At 35.7% G+C, this 16555-nt stretch overlaps 1 protein-coding gene across 2 annotated transcripts in view; it reads left to right on the top strand.

Moving 5' to 3' along the window:
- LOC104596218 (MADS-box protein SOC1) overlaps positions 1–12739 on the top strand; it is a 32710-nt gene extending 19971 nt beyond the window's left edge. For both annotated transcript variants that reach the window (XM_010257287.3, XM_010257288.3), the window contains exons 3-8: positions 9385–9463; positions 11237–11298; positions 11412–11511; positions 11617–11658; positions 11816–11857; positions 12267–12739. In XM_010257287.3, coding sequence (XP_010255589.1) covers positions 9385–9463; positions 11237–11298; positions 11412–11511; positions 11617–11658; positions 11816–11857; positions 12267–12434 — 493 coding nt within the window. In that variant the 3' untranslated portion in view covers positions 12435–12739. The remainder of the gene's footprint in view (positions 1–9384; positions 9464–11236; positions 11299–11411; positions 11512–11616; positions 11659–11815; positions 11858–12266) is intronic.
- Positions 12740–16555: the final 3816 nt, after the last annotated feature.

Genomic DNA, 16555 nt, shown 5'->3' on the forward strand with positions numbered 1-16555 from the left:
CTTAGGGAGAGAGATTTTGTTAAATTATGATAAGATTTTTAATTAAAATATTATCTATAACTATAATAATATTTTTAATTAATTATTAAATTTTGTTGCTTTACTTTTATTATTTGTATTATTTATTTTTTCTCTTATTTAAACATTTTTATTCATCTGACTTAATTATATTTGATGTTGATAATTACTCAAGATAATATCAATTTGAAACTTCATTTTTGATGATACAAACCTAATAAAAGTCATAATAAATAATAAATTGTTCATACGTTGACGAAACAAGTTCTTTTAACCAAAAATTGTCTTGTATACTACTTACAATTTATCCTTTTACATGAAAGCCAGGAGACCTTATATTTGGAACAACAAGAACTAGTCCTGACCCAATTATTAATTGGTATACAAACCATAAAACAAGGAACTTACATAATCAGTTCTGTCGGTTTAGTTTTATCCGGTAGACCTGGCCTATTGATAGCTCCAATGCTTGATATAGTGAGAATTCTCATTGACCTTTATCCTTTTATAAATGTTCACGTCACTTGTAAATTTCTTCTTTATTGTTGTGCATTATTTTAACATCTATTTAGAACTTTACAGGGGATCATTCTTGTCAATCAACAATTCTATGATGAGTGGTGTGAGAGAAAGAGAGTGAAACAAAGAGTAAGATGCACATGAGAAGAGAAGACTTAAGGCAACAAACCAACCCATTATGTTTCTCTAAAATGAAAATAGATGTTTTATTAGGAGTGTTTATGGGTTGGGTTACGTCAGTTTGAGTTATTTTCTTCAATCAATTTGACCTAATCGGTTTATTTATTGACTAAACTGAAATTGACCGATTCAAAGCAAAACCGACTTAAACATGAAGGGTCAGTTTGGGTTTGTTTATCAGTTTAGCTGGTTTTTACATATATTTTAATCTGAAATATCTATATCTAAATATCTATTTATATTTAAGTTTATTTCTTTTTAGTTTTTATGCAAAACCAAAATATATATTTAAATTGATTAGTTTTTTATGCAAAACTGATTTTTTTGTCAATATATATTTAAATTTATACAAAACTGAATTAAATATTGTACTAGGGCTGTTCACGGGTCGGGTTGGGTCGGTTTACTGAGATTTTTTCAACCGACCCGACCTGGTCGGGTTACCTGAAATTGAAACCGAAACTGACCCTGTATTAAGCAAAACCGACCTGGTTGGTTTGAGTCGGGTTGGGTTGGTTTGGGTCGGTTTCGGCTCTAAGTTCAACCATAGTAATAAATTGGTAGATTAGAGAAAGAATATTGAAATTTGATGTAAAAAAGGACACCTAATTCTATTAGAGAAAGAAGACTGAAATTGGTAGGGGGCGGACCAAGTTAGAATAGAAGTTATCAAGAAAATAGAAAGTCAAACTGTATTAGAGAAAGAAGACTGAAATTTGTATATTTCAAGAAACCTTCTAATCTAAGTAAAAAAGGACACCTAATTCTAATTGTATTTGGTTGCCTATTTGGTGTAAAAGACCATAAAAAGTAGGATCCTTTGATTCTTTTCTTTAAACTTTTCCAAAAAAATTTCTTGTCTAGTTGTCTTACAATACTTGCCATTAATGTCATTCCTAACTAGAATGCTAGAAATTAAGTTAGGTTGTAACTAGGATAGAAACAACTTAGTTAAGTAGCAACTAAGTAGGTTGTAAATACTAACTAGGAACTAACTACTAACTACTAAGTCAGTTCGGTTCGGGTCGGTTTATGATTTTTTATAACCCAAAACTGACCGGTGCTAAAGAAAACCCGGCCGATTCGGGTTGGGTCGGTCCGGGTTGGTCGATTTGGTCGGGTTGGGTCTTCTTATGAACAGCCCTATATTGTACCATTGTATTATATTTGTATTGGTTTTGCATTTTAGTTTTTATCATAAATAACCAATTCTTTTTTCAAAGTTCAAATAAAACACAAATAAAATATATCAACATTTAACATATAGGGTAGAGACTAATTAGTAATTACTTAAGCATACATGATCGATTTGGTTTGGTTCGATTTTCGTATTTCATGTATGAAAACTGAAACTGAACCGATTTGCCAGTTTATTTTCTCATACAAACTGAAACTGACCGGTGGTTTTGAAAAACTGACCAATTCGGATTGGGTCGGGCCGATATGGTCGGTTTGAGATTTAATGTAAACACCCCTATGTTTTATATTAAACTAATAAATATCCAAGTTACAAAGCAGTCCCTAATGGGGTAGATTATTAAAATCTTTAATTATAATTCTCTTCCCAAATTGCCCTCTCTCACACTCTCACACTCCCTCCCAAGCTAGCATCAGTTAGTTTGATTAAAAAGACACACTGTAACGTTGGTAGCAAAACAAGCAGTTAGTGTTTCGAAACTCTCGAACAAGGCAACTTGAGAATTTCAAGTATGGCGGCAACCAAACTCTTACCATACACCAAAAATGACCCGATCAGCTTGAAAACACCAATGGCATCACACCCAGCTCTCATCCATGGGAAGACAAGTCTTCAACTGATTAGATGGTAGTCATGGTGGCTCACAGCTCTTAATATTTAAGACACAACGAACCATTAACTTAACTTCTTGGCACATGCTCTAACAATAACAATACATTATAAATGTTAGGGGTGTTTATTATATGGTCCAGACCCCCCAAACTTCATGAGCCAAACTAAAATTGGCAGTTTGATCTGGTCTGGCCTTAAAAATATTTTAGTGTTTGAGAATTTTTCAGACTGTAATTTTTTGATTTGGCCTGATTTTTTGAATATATATTTATTAATGTATATAACATATATAATAAATATGCTTATATATGTATTCATTTAACATTTGAACATATTCCGTAACTCTTAATTATATAAGTATTTTGTTAATGTTTGATGTCCAAGGAGCTGTTTATGTTTGAGAAAGTGTCAATGTAATTTATATAATCTTAATAGATAATACTTGTTAACATTTTTATTTGATATTTAAATCATATTTTTTTTTATTTATGTAGGTATGCATGTTATTTGGGCTTTCTAATTGGGTTAAACTTGATAGAATGGCCCAAACTGCATATGCTAGAAACCGGATATTACGGTTTGATCTAGCTTGTTTTCTATACTAAAATAGTTTGGTTTGATCTGAGAATTTCTCAAACTGTAATTTAGTCTGAGATCTTCAAACCAAGCCAAACCAGATTGTGAACACCCCTAACTATTGTCACAGTGTTTAAACCCCAACTACTACTATTTAAGGAAGACAGTAATACACAGTTAGAGATGTAACATTCCAAATACCCTGACAACATCATAAAGGTTACTTGAAAAATGATGACCCTTAGACAAGTGTTAAGACTCCCCTTAAACCAAAACCTGTAGTCCGTTTGGCATTGCACTTAACACTTTAGCAAATACCTTTACTGAAGCATGTACACCAAGGATCTATTAACAAAGAAGTGTTATAGGAGTTAAAAGTCACAAAATCTCACAAACATTTCTTCAAGGAATTGCCATGCAATTGACGTATACATGCTGAAATCTGCAATTATAGAACAATCACTTACTGCCCATAGCCAACCATTAACCTTCAAATCTGAAATTCCATCCTCTCGGTTAAGCCAAAATTCTCAATAATAAATCAACAGCCCAAAGAAAACACATGCTCCTTCAAATAGACATTTGAAACACTGACTTGAATAACCATATATCATTCTCTACACTTGAAAGGCCAATGGAAATAGCCACTCAACTTTCAAAGGAAAGACAAGCTAATCAAAGAAAAGGGAAAGATAACGAGAGCAAAAACGTAAGGAAATGATATGAGATCTAGGACAGCAATCAAACTTGCAGGACAAATTAGTTTTTCTAAATACAAACCAATGGCAAAAAATAAGGGAAAGTAAATACTTAACATGATCATCATCATCTAAGCCTTATCGCACCTATATGGGGTCTACCCTTACCCGTTCTAGCTAGGGATGTTTGTGCATTGAGGGGTGTTGCCAAAACCAGGGAGCTTGTACATGTTTGTAGGGCTTACACACTAGAGTTGGACACCACTACTAACTCAAAATCTTAAGTCATTAGGTTGTGGACCAATCGTTGTATATAAATCCCTTGCACCTCTCATTTCTTTCTAATTTGGGATTCTACATTTCATATACTCACATGTGCATCCCAATATGGTGAGCATGGGTCGGTTCGGTTCAATTCCAAGGCAGAACCTGGAACTCACCTTGTAACGGTTGATTTTAGGTTTTTGGAGATATAACCAACCCTGTGAAGATTGGTTTCAAGGTCAGTTTTGCCCTTGGCGTTTCTAGGGTCTACTTGTGGAACTTGTTCTTTCTTTACCCCCTCCCCCCCCAAAAAAAATGGAATATGTTTTTTAAAAACTTAATTTTCAATAACAATAAGAATAATAATGATAAGAAGAAGGATATAGTTCAAACCTTACCATTATAATTTAAATTTTGTAAATATTACCTTCTACATTACTTATTATACACATTCAAATATTAAATTGAAGAAAAATGACCAAATCACTCAAGTGACTCGATGGTCCAATAAGACCATGGTTATTGTAACTATGAGTGTTCATGTTCAAAGCTTTACATCCTCAAAGTATTTTGAGATTTATTTCAAGGCAAGTTTGGTTCCAATGCCATCCAAGGCTGGTTCTCTGGATTACATTTGAGTAGGGTAACCTCCTGGACCTTGAAACTGGCCTGAGTAGGGGTTGGTTCCAAGAATTTGCAACCAAATCCCATTGGTAACAGATTGGGTAGAGATGATTCAAAGTCGGTTCGAAGTCGATTCCATTTGGTTCTGGGTAGAATCTACTGATTTGTTCACCCCTAGTTCTAGCCCCTTTGTGACAGGTCACATCTTCTTATGGGTTGTCAAAGGTCTTCTATGAATGTGACAAAACCATCATAGTTAGTTTTCTCTCATTTTATCACTCATTGAAGCTACTCCTAGGTCCTTTTGAATGACTTCATTTTTAATCATATCCTTTCTAGCTTTTATATTCATCCATCTTAGAATATGTATTTTTGCTACATTCTTTTTTGGACATGTTTCTTGACTACCTAATACGTTGCACTATACAGCCTAGTTGGCCTTACAACTGTTATATGGAAATTTCCTTTTAGTCTAAGTTGTATTTGCCTACACATAAGAATATTCTGAATACACATCTCCTATTTGCCCATCCAACTCTAATTCTATAGACTCCTCAATCTTTCCTTTATTGTGCACTATCAAACCAAGTTACTAGAGAATGTCACATTGAGTTATGTTTTGGTCTTCGATCCTAGGTGCACCCCGATTTGTGTTCCTATTATTATTAAATTTACACATCGTATATCCTTGTTTTAATCCTACTAATTTTAAAATCTCTTGTTTCTAAGGTATTTGTCCATAAGCCTAATTTTGCATTTAAGTAAACACTTAACAAGATAATAAGAAGAAATAGATAAAGAGTCTAAAACAAGATCAAATTAAATGGATACCAAACAAGACAAGAACCATAGCAAAATTAAAAAAAAAGACTAGAACATAAAAAGGGACTTAACAAACAAACCTAAACTTAACCAACATATCTGAAATCATTATTGTTGTCATCTTTGTCGTCTTTATCAAAGTCTACCTACTTTGACACCATGTTGTCATGAGTGGTGTGAAAAAGAGAGTAAGATGAGTTTGGGAGTGATTATTTAAAAAATAAGTGCTTATTCTAATAAACGCTCACGAGTGCTTGGTGAAAAAACACTTATTTCAAACAGGGGTAGTATAAGTATTTCCAAAATGATATGGTGGACCAAGACAAGCAAAAAAAAACAAAAAAGCACTTAAAGAGCTCAAATAAGTGCTTATTTGTGTGATTACGGCCCAAAGTATGTGCTTATTTGAATAAGAGCTTAACTCGCAACTTAGCCTAAAACAAAGAGAAAGATGTGTGCTAAAAGAGTAGACTTAAGGCAATAAACCATACCAAACCTGTCTCTCTCAAATGAGAAAGATGTTTTATATTAACACTAGAAATACCCAAATTACATTAAAGTCCTTGATTATAATTTGTTTTTTCTTTTCAAATTACCCCATTTCTTCATACATAATACAATTTGAACACCTACAAATTTTATTTGAAAATGTTTGCTTAACTTATCAATCAAATTATATTAGATTCTTGATTATCATTTATGGTGTCAAGGTGTGCAGGTTGCCAGGCTTGTTTTCATGAGCATTGTGTGGACTACAATGGTCATGACTCATGAGCCTGTCTAGAAACTGATCCTTCATGTACATACATAAAAGATAAACTTCCAGTTAAAAACTAATAGAGAAGAATTTGCCATTTATTGAACAGTTTCCATTAACTAACTTATTAAAGATAAATTGATGTATTCCATAAACACATTACACATACAGATCTACATTTGCATGTACTTTCAAAGTAGCAATTTGGCTAGATGAGGCATTGCTTAGGTGGTACCTCAGTGAGGCCTAGGCTTAAAATGAAGCATATGGTAATTAAGAGGTATCATGCATTATACTACATTTATAAATGTATTTTAGATTTTTAGTGTGCCAAGAACTAGATCAATTAGCAAATAAAAGCCAAATGGTAGTTTACCAGCAAATAAAACTTAACATCAGAGAACCTTGCATTCCGATGCTAAATGATATAAGCTTTGAAATTTTCACAATGTTTTGATTCTAATCATAGGCCTAATCTGAAATGTCATATATGAAAAGTTCATTGGCAAAATTGTCAAACAGAAAACCGATCCTTCACACTAATAGTTATTTTACCTCACGAACTCACCCCCAAGGAACCAAAAGAAGAAGAAGAAGAAAAAGAAAACCTTGGACAAGGGCATCCAGTAATTGGTATTTTTCTAATCTGCTCTCATCTGCTTACCTTGGTTAGGTAGCTAGTTTCATGTAGAGAACTTTAAGTAGCCCATAAATATTCATGGCAATGCTGTTTGGAACTGAGCTCAATATATTCTCTCTTCACCCTCTATTCATGTGAGAAATTTCAGCTTTTAGCTCTTTTTGAAGAGGAGTTTCTATCTTTCAAACTCCTTAAATCCAACCTCTATTTTCTTTCCTTTTACATATAGTTTGTTCAGTTATGTAAATTGATGTAGGCACATGTGGCAGGGCCAGGATGGCACCACGTAGTAGGGCTAGGATGCAATCCTGGCCATCCGCTGCTAACAACCTCCAACCAATCTCAGACGAGTTCAAGTATAAATAAGTGTGTCACTCTCTTGGTAAGATATCTTGTCTCATTCCTACTCTCAAGCTCTCTAGCTTTCAGGTGGTTCCGTCTGAGCTCTCTCCTTAGGCCTCGTCTGACCCCCTATTACGCACTTGACTAACTTGACTGTCGGAGACTCCACCCCTGGATAACACCCGAGGCCTCTGATGTGGTCTCTTATTCTCAGGTTGGGCACATCAGCCATCAGACACGACAAACCCTTGGCTAAGGAAGTGTATTTACCTTGTTGCCCTCGGCCCATCCTTCGCAGCAACATAAATGACCTTCTTTAACAATCCCCTGACTGCAGATCCTATGGAAACTTGTCCAATGTTCTTATCATTATTCTTCATTACAAACCCCAAAATGGTGAGATCCACAAGATTTTTGGAGTTCTCACCTATTAAGAAGTGGAACAATGAGACCTTCAAAAGAAGAAAGAAATGAAAAAATAGCAAAGGCCAGTTGGCCTTTTGAAGCTATGTTTAATAAATAAAAAGAAAAGCAAAATCCAGGATGAGTCTTAGTTTTCACTAAAACTCAAGCTGTCAAGCAAACCATCACAATCCTAAATGGTTTCCAAACCAAAAGTGACAGAGTGGAGAGTGAAAAAAAAATGAATTGAATCAAATAAAAGCAAGATGGTAAAATACACAAAAATCCCTTTGATGTTTTTCTACATTTTTCTCTAGATATTGATGAATTGTTAAGGTATTATTATCTTCTCTTTGTCACTCATACCATAACTAGACTACTTCAGTCTTCATATGGTCATATATCTTCAGTTGAAAGAAACAAGCAAGACCAAGGTACCAATTTACTAAAATAAACTGAAATGTGTATGAGCTACCTACAGGTGGCTTGGAAGTCTTTTTTTGACTGAGAATAGAAGTTTGAGAGCGAGGTGGATGAGATAAGAGAAGGCAAGATATTCCTTTTTTAATTTTCTCTTCTTCATCTTCCTTCTCCTTTGCCTCTTTATTCAATCTCAAATGTGGAGAACTGAGAAAACATCCATGAATCTTTTCTTTGCTCTTTCCTCAAGCCTCTGAAATGGATCATAATAGGTAGAGAGCAGACTTGAGTGGATTAATGAATTAGGAGTTGGTGATATGATGTTTGGTGGTGGTTTCCTATGATTTTGCTAACTTCCCAATTTTCATTGACCATATGAATTTTTCTATTCTCTAATGGAAGTTGTAAGGTCGGAGAAGATGGTGACTGGGGGGGGGGGATTAGGCATGCTTTTATTGGATATATTTAACTATTAGTCTCAATCATCATGCGCCACAATCTGATTTAATCCAATTAACTAGAGTTTTAAGGACTACCCGTTTCCTCTATTTTATCCTTTATAAGGCCATATTTTCCATTATAGAGATTCCCCTCCTTGTTGACTAGAGTATTGGAATGAGTTAAGAAATCTCTTCTGACTTTCTATAACTAGTGAAGGTTCTTAAATTAGTTTAATTGACCTAATTTGGTGACATCCAGGATCGATCATTTTGCAAGATATTAGTCTGGCAATGGATCGTTATTGGAAATATTGGTCCAAACCATCCAAATTAGTGAATGCTTTGAATATGTAATGCAGATAGACCCATGCAATACATTTTATATATTGAATAATTTATATCATGATAAATTGAATTATAATAAGACTAAATGGAAAATAACCTGTTGGACATGAACAATCAAATCAACAGTATATAAGCTAAAATGGAAACATGACTTTGTGCTAACAAACATCGCAATGACATTAATATTCTTTTTAAATGTAAGCATTTGTTGGTACTGATATACTATTATAATCTTATTTGGTTGTTTTGTTAAACTAGTCCAGTAAATCTATTAACCAATCTACCTAGTTTAATTACTTGCATTAAATCAACAAAAGTCAATATTTAAATATCTTTACATTGTTATATGATGTCAAACAAGCAATCCTTTAGCCACAAAGACTTCATATCTAAAAGTAGCTTTGGAGCCATGTTATGTTTGGAATCACTGTGATTGTATTTTATGTTACATTGTTAGTTTAATTGTTAAATGTCCTGCATTTAATTAATTAAATAATTAATTTTTCATTTGCTTCTGAATGCTTCAGCATGAATAAGACCATAGAACGCTATCAACGATATGCAAAAGATGCTCAGAGCAACAAAACAATAGAACAGAATATGCAGGTCAGGCCTTATTTCCTTTTGGTCATTAAGAAGAAAAAAAAACCGATAGAATTATTCCTTTCTACACAAATAGGATTACTACATCTTACTGTCAATTTTAAGCTATTGGGGCATCAATTTTCTATAACAAATTGATCAAGGAACACCAGGAATTTTTACCTTCATAATGGTTCCAATAACTGTTTTGTGTGGTCTACTGATATGAACTTAAGCATGATAAATTCTTTACTCCTTTTGTCCTTATTCTGAGTTATGGGAAATATAGATGAAGCACAATAAAATTCAAGATAACTTTCAAATCATCAAATGGGCCATTCCACCTGCACTGAAATAATCCCATCTAGTTTCTATTTGCATTTGAATACATATATAAATTCAATATTTTAAAAAGGGTTTGTTATTTTAGTGTAATAAAAGGAAGAAATAAGCTTGCTTTTGGGAATGCTAATAACTGCATTTATGTTTCCACTATTATTCCTATAATGGATCTATTTCACATGATGAGCTAGAAATTTAAAATGATAATTAGTTGAAACAATTCCAGTACATGTGATTTCCAGATACCCTTATTGCTCCCAACTTCAAGGGCCATTTAGGTGATCTCAAGAGAATCCTCCGGATAGTGACTTTATGCTAGATGTGACAAGACCACCACCAGCAATTAGTCTTATACCTTGATCGATTATCACTCTCTGAAATCAATTTCTGTCAATCTAGCCGTTGAGTTTTGGGGGGTTTATTAATACAAACTTGTGAGAAATATGTGTTGTCATATCACACGCGAGTGCCATTTCAGCTAGAAAAATGAATGTGTGAGAAACATCAAATTTGATGTTTTAGGTAGAAATAACAATTTGTATTGATCAATTCAAAACATTTCAAGTAGAAAAAGTCTATCTCACAAATTTACATTGACCAACCCAAAACACAACAGCAACACACCACTGTACCAAATACCTCCCTACTTCAGCACCACTTATTTCTACTACCACCACCACCACTTTATTTCTTGGATATGATCAATCTATATCTTTGCATGCCATGGTAGATTAGCACCAGTTTACTCTTTCAGAAGGATGGCCCATGGTTTCTTACATTGTAGGGGTTTTCATTTGTGTTTTAAATACTAACTAACTCAAGCTACCATTCTGCACTGGATCTGTCAAGTTATGCAAATCACCACGAAGGGGCTGAATGTATATTTTGTAAAGACTAATACCAAGACCAATCAATTTCTTCAATGAACCCTAAAATTGGGTCCAAAGATTTTCACATTGGACCTACTAGTGCTGCCCATGTTGGGGTCTAGCTAGAAGCCCTTTAGACAGCCTGCCCAGCCCAGCCTGATGCATTATCACTCCTAGTTATTGAAATATAATGCTTTTGTAAAATGAAGGCGTATTACTAACTTTAACTTCATTTGGCTCTTAACTGTTTCATTTATATCTTAAATTTTACATCAAGTTATAATTTTACATCCAACTGGCTCTCCTACACTTATACCTTGTACTAAGGTCTTAACCAATGAAAATTCACGCGGGTTGGGGCAGGGGACGGGGAGGGGAGGTGATTGGTCAAACCCTCAAAGGTGAGAGTGGATGGGTATGATACCAGAATAACTTAGACCATTCAGAACCCCATCCCCAGCCTAGTGAATTTTGATGATTTTTTTTTGGTTATTATACGCTCAAGTGTAGCAGATCCAGACTGCAACAAACCCCTATCTAGCACCAATTCCTTGTTTATCTCACAAGAATTGAGTTACAAATGCAGCATTTGAAGCATGAAGCTGCAAATATGGCAAAGAAGATTGAGCTTCTTGAAGCTTCCAAACGGTTCGATGACTACTTTGGAACTTTTGAACTTTCTCAGTATATACAGCAGCAATTTCTATTTGTGTATCATATAATTTCTTTGTGGTTCAAAACTTTATAATTTGATTTCTCAGGAAGCTATTGGGAGAAAATTTAGGATCAAGTTCTCCAGAAGAACTGCAGCAGATAGAGAACCAGTTGGAGAGAAGCCTAGTCAGCATCAGGGCAAGAAAGGTATACTATGTCAAACCACTTACACTAGATTTCTCTCTCTGGTTTATTTAAGTAACCATGAGCTGAGCTGATAATTTAACACAGCTAATCTTGCTTGTTCTACAGACTCAATTATTTAGGGAGCAGATTGCAAACTTAAAAGAAAAGGTAATTTATAATTTTGTATAAACTGAAAATTCTTAACATAAAATGCTCACATTACTTCTATTGACTGATTATGACTTGTAAAGATCTTCATTAGAGACATTATGTTCAGAATCACCAAGTTATATACTAATTACTATTATTTTTTCATCAAATTCAGGAAAAAATCCTGACAGAGGAAAATGCAATATTGCGCGAAAAGGTTATTTCTTTTTACTCATTTTTATGAATTTCTTTGGCCTTCTTGAATCAAAGATTTTCAGGTGGCATAAACAACACTCATACTTACCCTACCCATTCATCATCTTCATCCCCAGTTCAAAACTTAAAATTGCAGTTTTGTCAAGGACATAAAAAAAAAAAAAAAAAAATTGATCTTTATCTTGGTGTAATATCATGGACTAATAATAAGTCCAGTAGTGGGATGATGTAATTAACCTCCCAAATCAATAGTTCAAAATGGTATTCAAGGCTTGGAGGTCTTCCAAGTAGGGACTATTGGTTTGGATGATGAGGGGGGTAAAGAAACTAAAGATACATGGAACTTAGTTTCTATCAATCTGTTGAAGAATGGTTGTTGAGTTTACTGATTTTGCATCTTTTGATTCTAGTGTGCACCGCAACATATGGAACACCCAACCCAGAATAGAGAAATTGATTTATATGGTCAAAGCAGTCAGAATTCAGATGTGGAGACGGAATTGTTCATTGGGAGGCCTGAAAGAGCTATTACGCTCTACCCTTTACAGGGTCGATTGGTTGGAGATGGCTCAGTATGAAACCTTCCAAATCTTCACGGGAGGAAAGACAATTCAATGGTGATCCATTTCTGTCTATTTCAATTACGTATGCAGTAATTGCACCAAATTATTTTTCTGCAATCAACCATACAAAATAAATCCATTAAGCATTTATTTAGTGCATCTGTTCGTAGGTTGTTAGCTAAAGCATCTACTCTAGAGTCTGGACTCTAGAGTCAATCTAGCTTATGGAGGATATGTTTTATGTAATATTGTATAATTCTAGCTACTGTATCGTGTACATTTTCTCGTAGAACCAAAAGGCCCAGTTATTTTGTTTTCAATGGAAGCTAAGTTTGACTTTGACACTTTTGACTAGGAATGGCCATTGGGTTGGATTGGGCTTTGTACAAAGCTCCAAGCAATCAACCCAGTTCTTTTGTTCATAATGGAAGCTAGGTTTTGAGTTTGACTTTGATAACATTGACTAGGGGTGGCGATTGGGCTGGACTGGGCCTTGTATAGTGATTGAGTTAGCATGCACTTTGTAGAAAGCTCCAAAAAAAGAATTTTAATTACTTATCGTGTTGTACAACTTTGCCTCTGGTAGCATTCTCATCCCTTTAGAGCCGTGTTGACTGTTGAGTGCAACTACACTTTTTTTCTCTGGATCAGCAATTCAAATAATGATAAAAATATTGGTATCGAGTATCGTATTGGACCACTTGGATATGAATATGTTTTGGAAACGGATGGATATGGACGAAAAATATAGATATGTCAAAAAATGCATATAAATTCATAAATATATTAATAACATTATATTTAAGATTAAAATAGCTATAATTAATGGAAGCGCAGCTAAAGTCAAGATCGGTGTCCGAAGGGAAAATGATGCCTTCGTCCATGGATTCAGATAGAGATTAGTTGAGGATCTTGTAAAGGCCACTACTGGTTATATAGGATCGAGAGGTCGAGATTGAGACTTGAGACAGAAATGGACAAAGAGTATTAGTTTACCGTTTAGTTGACCCATCTCATCTCTTCGCCATTAAAACATGGGAAAAGCACAAACAAACCCATTTCAGATTTTTGAAATCCAAGCCAGTCCATACAAAACCCAAAGTGAGAGCTCACATCCTTTGTGTAAACACTGATTTACTAATTGATAGGAATCACACACCCAATAAGCGGAAGTTGTATTTCTTATATAGAGTTACAAGAGTTTGAGTTTGAGTTGAATTGAACATTTATACCAGATAAGAAAACAACTATACAATCATCAGTAATTAAGGAATCTTAGGATAAGAGATTGATGATCCAAGAGTTATCCGAGGACTCTTAGGATTTATCCTCCACATCCCCTGCAAGATCAACGGGGTAAGGTTGTGCTTGGAGCATAACTGAGAGAAGTGGGAAGATGACAGGCCTTTGGTGAAGATATCTGCCACTTGGTCATGAGAGCTGATATACCGAACATCCAATTGTCGGTTTAGGACCATATCTCAAAGGAAGTAGAAATCCACTTCAATGTGTTTTGTGCGGGCCTTAAACATGGGATTTGCAACAAGGTACATGGTGCTAACATTACCACACCAGACAGTGGGTGGTGATGAGAGTGAGACATGAAGTTCCTTTAGTAAAGAGGTAAGCAATACCAGTTTAGTGGCAACATTGGCAAGTGCCCATAGTTCAGATTTTGTGCTAGAGCGGGCCACTGTCAACTTCTTCTTGGCACTCCAAGATAATAAATTACCACCAAGAAAAACATAGAAACCACTTATAGATCTTTTGTCATCTGGGCATCCAGCTCAATCGGCATCGGTGAAAGCAGTGAGGGAGGAGAGAGATGAGTGGTTGATGACAAGGCTCACTGAGATGGTGTGCTTCAAGTATCATAGGATGCATTTGACAGTCTACCAATGCACTATGGTGGGTCGATGAAGGAATTTGCACACCTTGTTCATTGCAAAGGAGAGATTCGATCGCGTTAATGTCGCATATGCAGCGGTCCAACAATGTTTCGATATAAGGTGGGGTCATCAAGAGGTACACCATCAGATGACGACAAAGAGGAATTTTGTGGGACTGGTGTGGAGATAGGTTTGGAGATGAGCATTTAAGCTTTGTCAAGTAAATTGAGGATATAGCGGCACTGAGATAGAAAGAGACGATCACCGTTGTTATGAACCTCCAATCCAAGAAAATAATGAAGAGGACCTAAGTCTTTGATGGCAAATGTTGGGTGAAGTTGGACCAGTAAGTGATCAATGGCTAGTTGAGAGTTGGATGTAAGGAGTATATCATCCACGTAAACCAAGGCAATAATTGTGACTGAACCCTTATGCAATATGAAGAGAGAGCTGTCACATGTAGAAGCAGTGAACCCCTCTTGAATCTAGGAGTATAGACGAAAAAAACTAGGCCCAAGGAGACTGCTTCAATCCATAGATAGCCTTGTGAAGCTGGAAAACATGGTGTGGATGATCTGGGTCTACAAATCCCAATGATTGAAACATGTATACCTCTTGCGAAGTTCGCCATGAAGAAAGGCATTATGAACATCAAGTTGACAAATGGGCCAGCCACAAGAATGAGCAATGGTGAGAACCGTTATGATGGTGGTGGGCTTCAAAACAGGGATAAAAGTATTGGTGAAGTCAATACCGGGTTGTTGAGTAAACCCCTTGGCTACCAAACGAGCCTTGTATCGATCAAGGGAGCCATCACCTTTCTTTTTAACTTTATAGACCTAGCTACACCCAACAATATTACCATGAGAGGGTGGAGGCACCAAGGTCTAGGTACCATTGTGCAATAAGGCATTGAATTCTTTGGACAAGGCATCAAGCCATTCAGCAAACTTATTAGCTTGAAAGAAGCAACTTGGTTCAGAGAGGGCATCATTATGTTCAACAAGTAATGTGCTAGGTAGGGGATGACGAGTGGTGAGAGCATGTTGGTTGGATCGAACAGCCATATGAGAATAAGGTGGAGGTAGAACAGGTGTAGTGCAATCTAATAATTCCTAGATGGAGTGCATGCCATGTGGCGGTGGTGGTGAACACTTGTCATCAGATGACAGTGAAGAGCCAATAGCCGAAGTAGGATTTGTAGGAGGTGGAGAGGCGAGAGAGGCATCAGTCGTGGTATCCTGTGACATAGTATTAGTAGTAGACTCTTGCAAACACTCATTAGTAACATTAGTATCTAAAGCAAAATCAGATGTAAAAGGGGGTGGAGGTTTGAGTGGAATGGCAACATAAGTATCAGTGGATCATGCAAGAGGTGAAGATGAAGAAGGGAGAGCATAAAGAAATGTTGTTTCATCAAAAGTGACATGGCGAGAAATAAACAAGCGGTTAGAGGATGTATGATAGCATTTATACCCTCTATCATGCGGGTTATAGCCAAGGAAGACACAGGGTTGTGAACGATAATCCAATCTATGCTTATTGTAGGGACGGAGAAGAGGATAGGTGGCCGATGAGCTTTTCAAAGGGAGAAATATGTTGGGCGACTGGTGAGGGAAGGCGATTGATGAGAAAGGTGGCCATTTGTATGGCATCATCCCAAAAATGAAGGGGAAGAGATGCATGGCCTAGTAGTGCAATAGTTGTCTCGATAAGGTGCATGTGCTTCCATTCAAAATGCCCATTTTGTTGGTGGGTGTGAGGACATGAGAGACGTTGTTGGATGCCAAATTCACACAAATGTTTAGTGAGCATGCGATATTCCCCTCCCCAATCACTTTGGAAGGCCTTAATAGTAGAAGAGAACTGATTCTCAACAAGCTTCTTGAACTGCAAAAAGGCAAATGAATACAACGTAATAGCAAAATCCATTGCAAAAAACCATAGGGGTGGGACCCCAAACATTAGAAAAAATAAGATTGAGCGGTGCATTGGAGCATTGTTGAGAATGAGAAAAAGGTAATTGCTTATTTTTTTCCAATTGACAACTCACAAATTGTAAAATATTCATTAGTAGAAGACAAACCATAATGACTAAGGACTCTTTTGACAATAGACAAAGACGGATGCCAAAAATGAGACTCTTTTGACAATAGACAAAGACGGATGCCAAAAATGAGACTCTTTTGACAATAGACAAAGACAGATGCCCAAAATGAGCATGCCACCGAGACATGGACACTTTTT

The sequence above is a fragment of the Nelumbo nucifera genome, chromosome 1 (genome assembly GCF_055504915.1).
Source record: "Nelumbo nucifera cultivar China Antique chromosome 1, China Antique-T2T, whole genome shotgun sequence".
Taxonomy (NCBI): domain Eukaryota; kingdom Viridiplantae; phylum Streptophyta; class Magnoliopsida; order Proteales; family Nelumbonaceae; genus Nelumbo; species Nelumbo nucifera.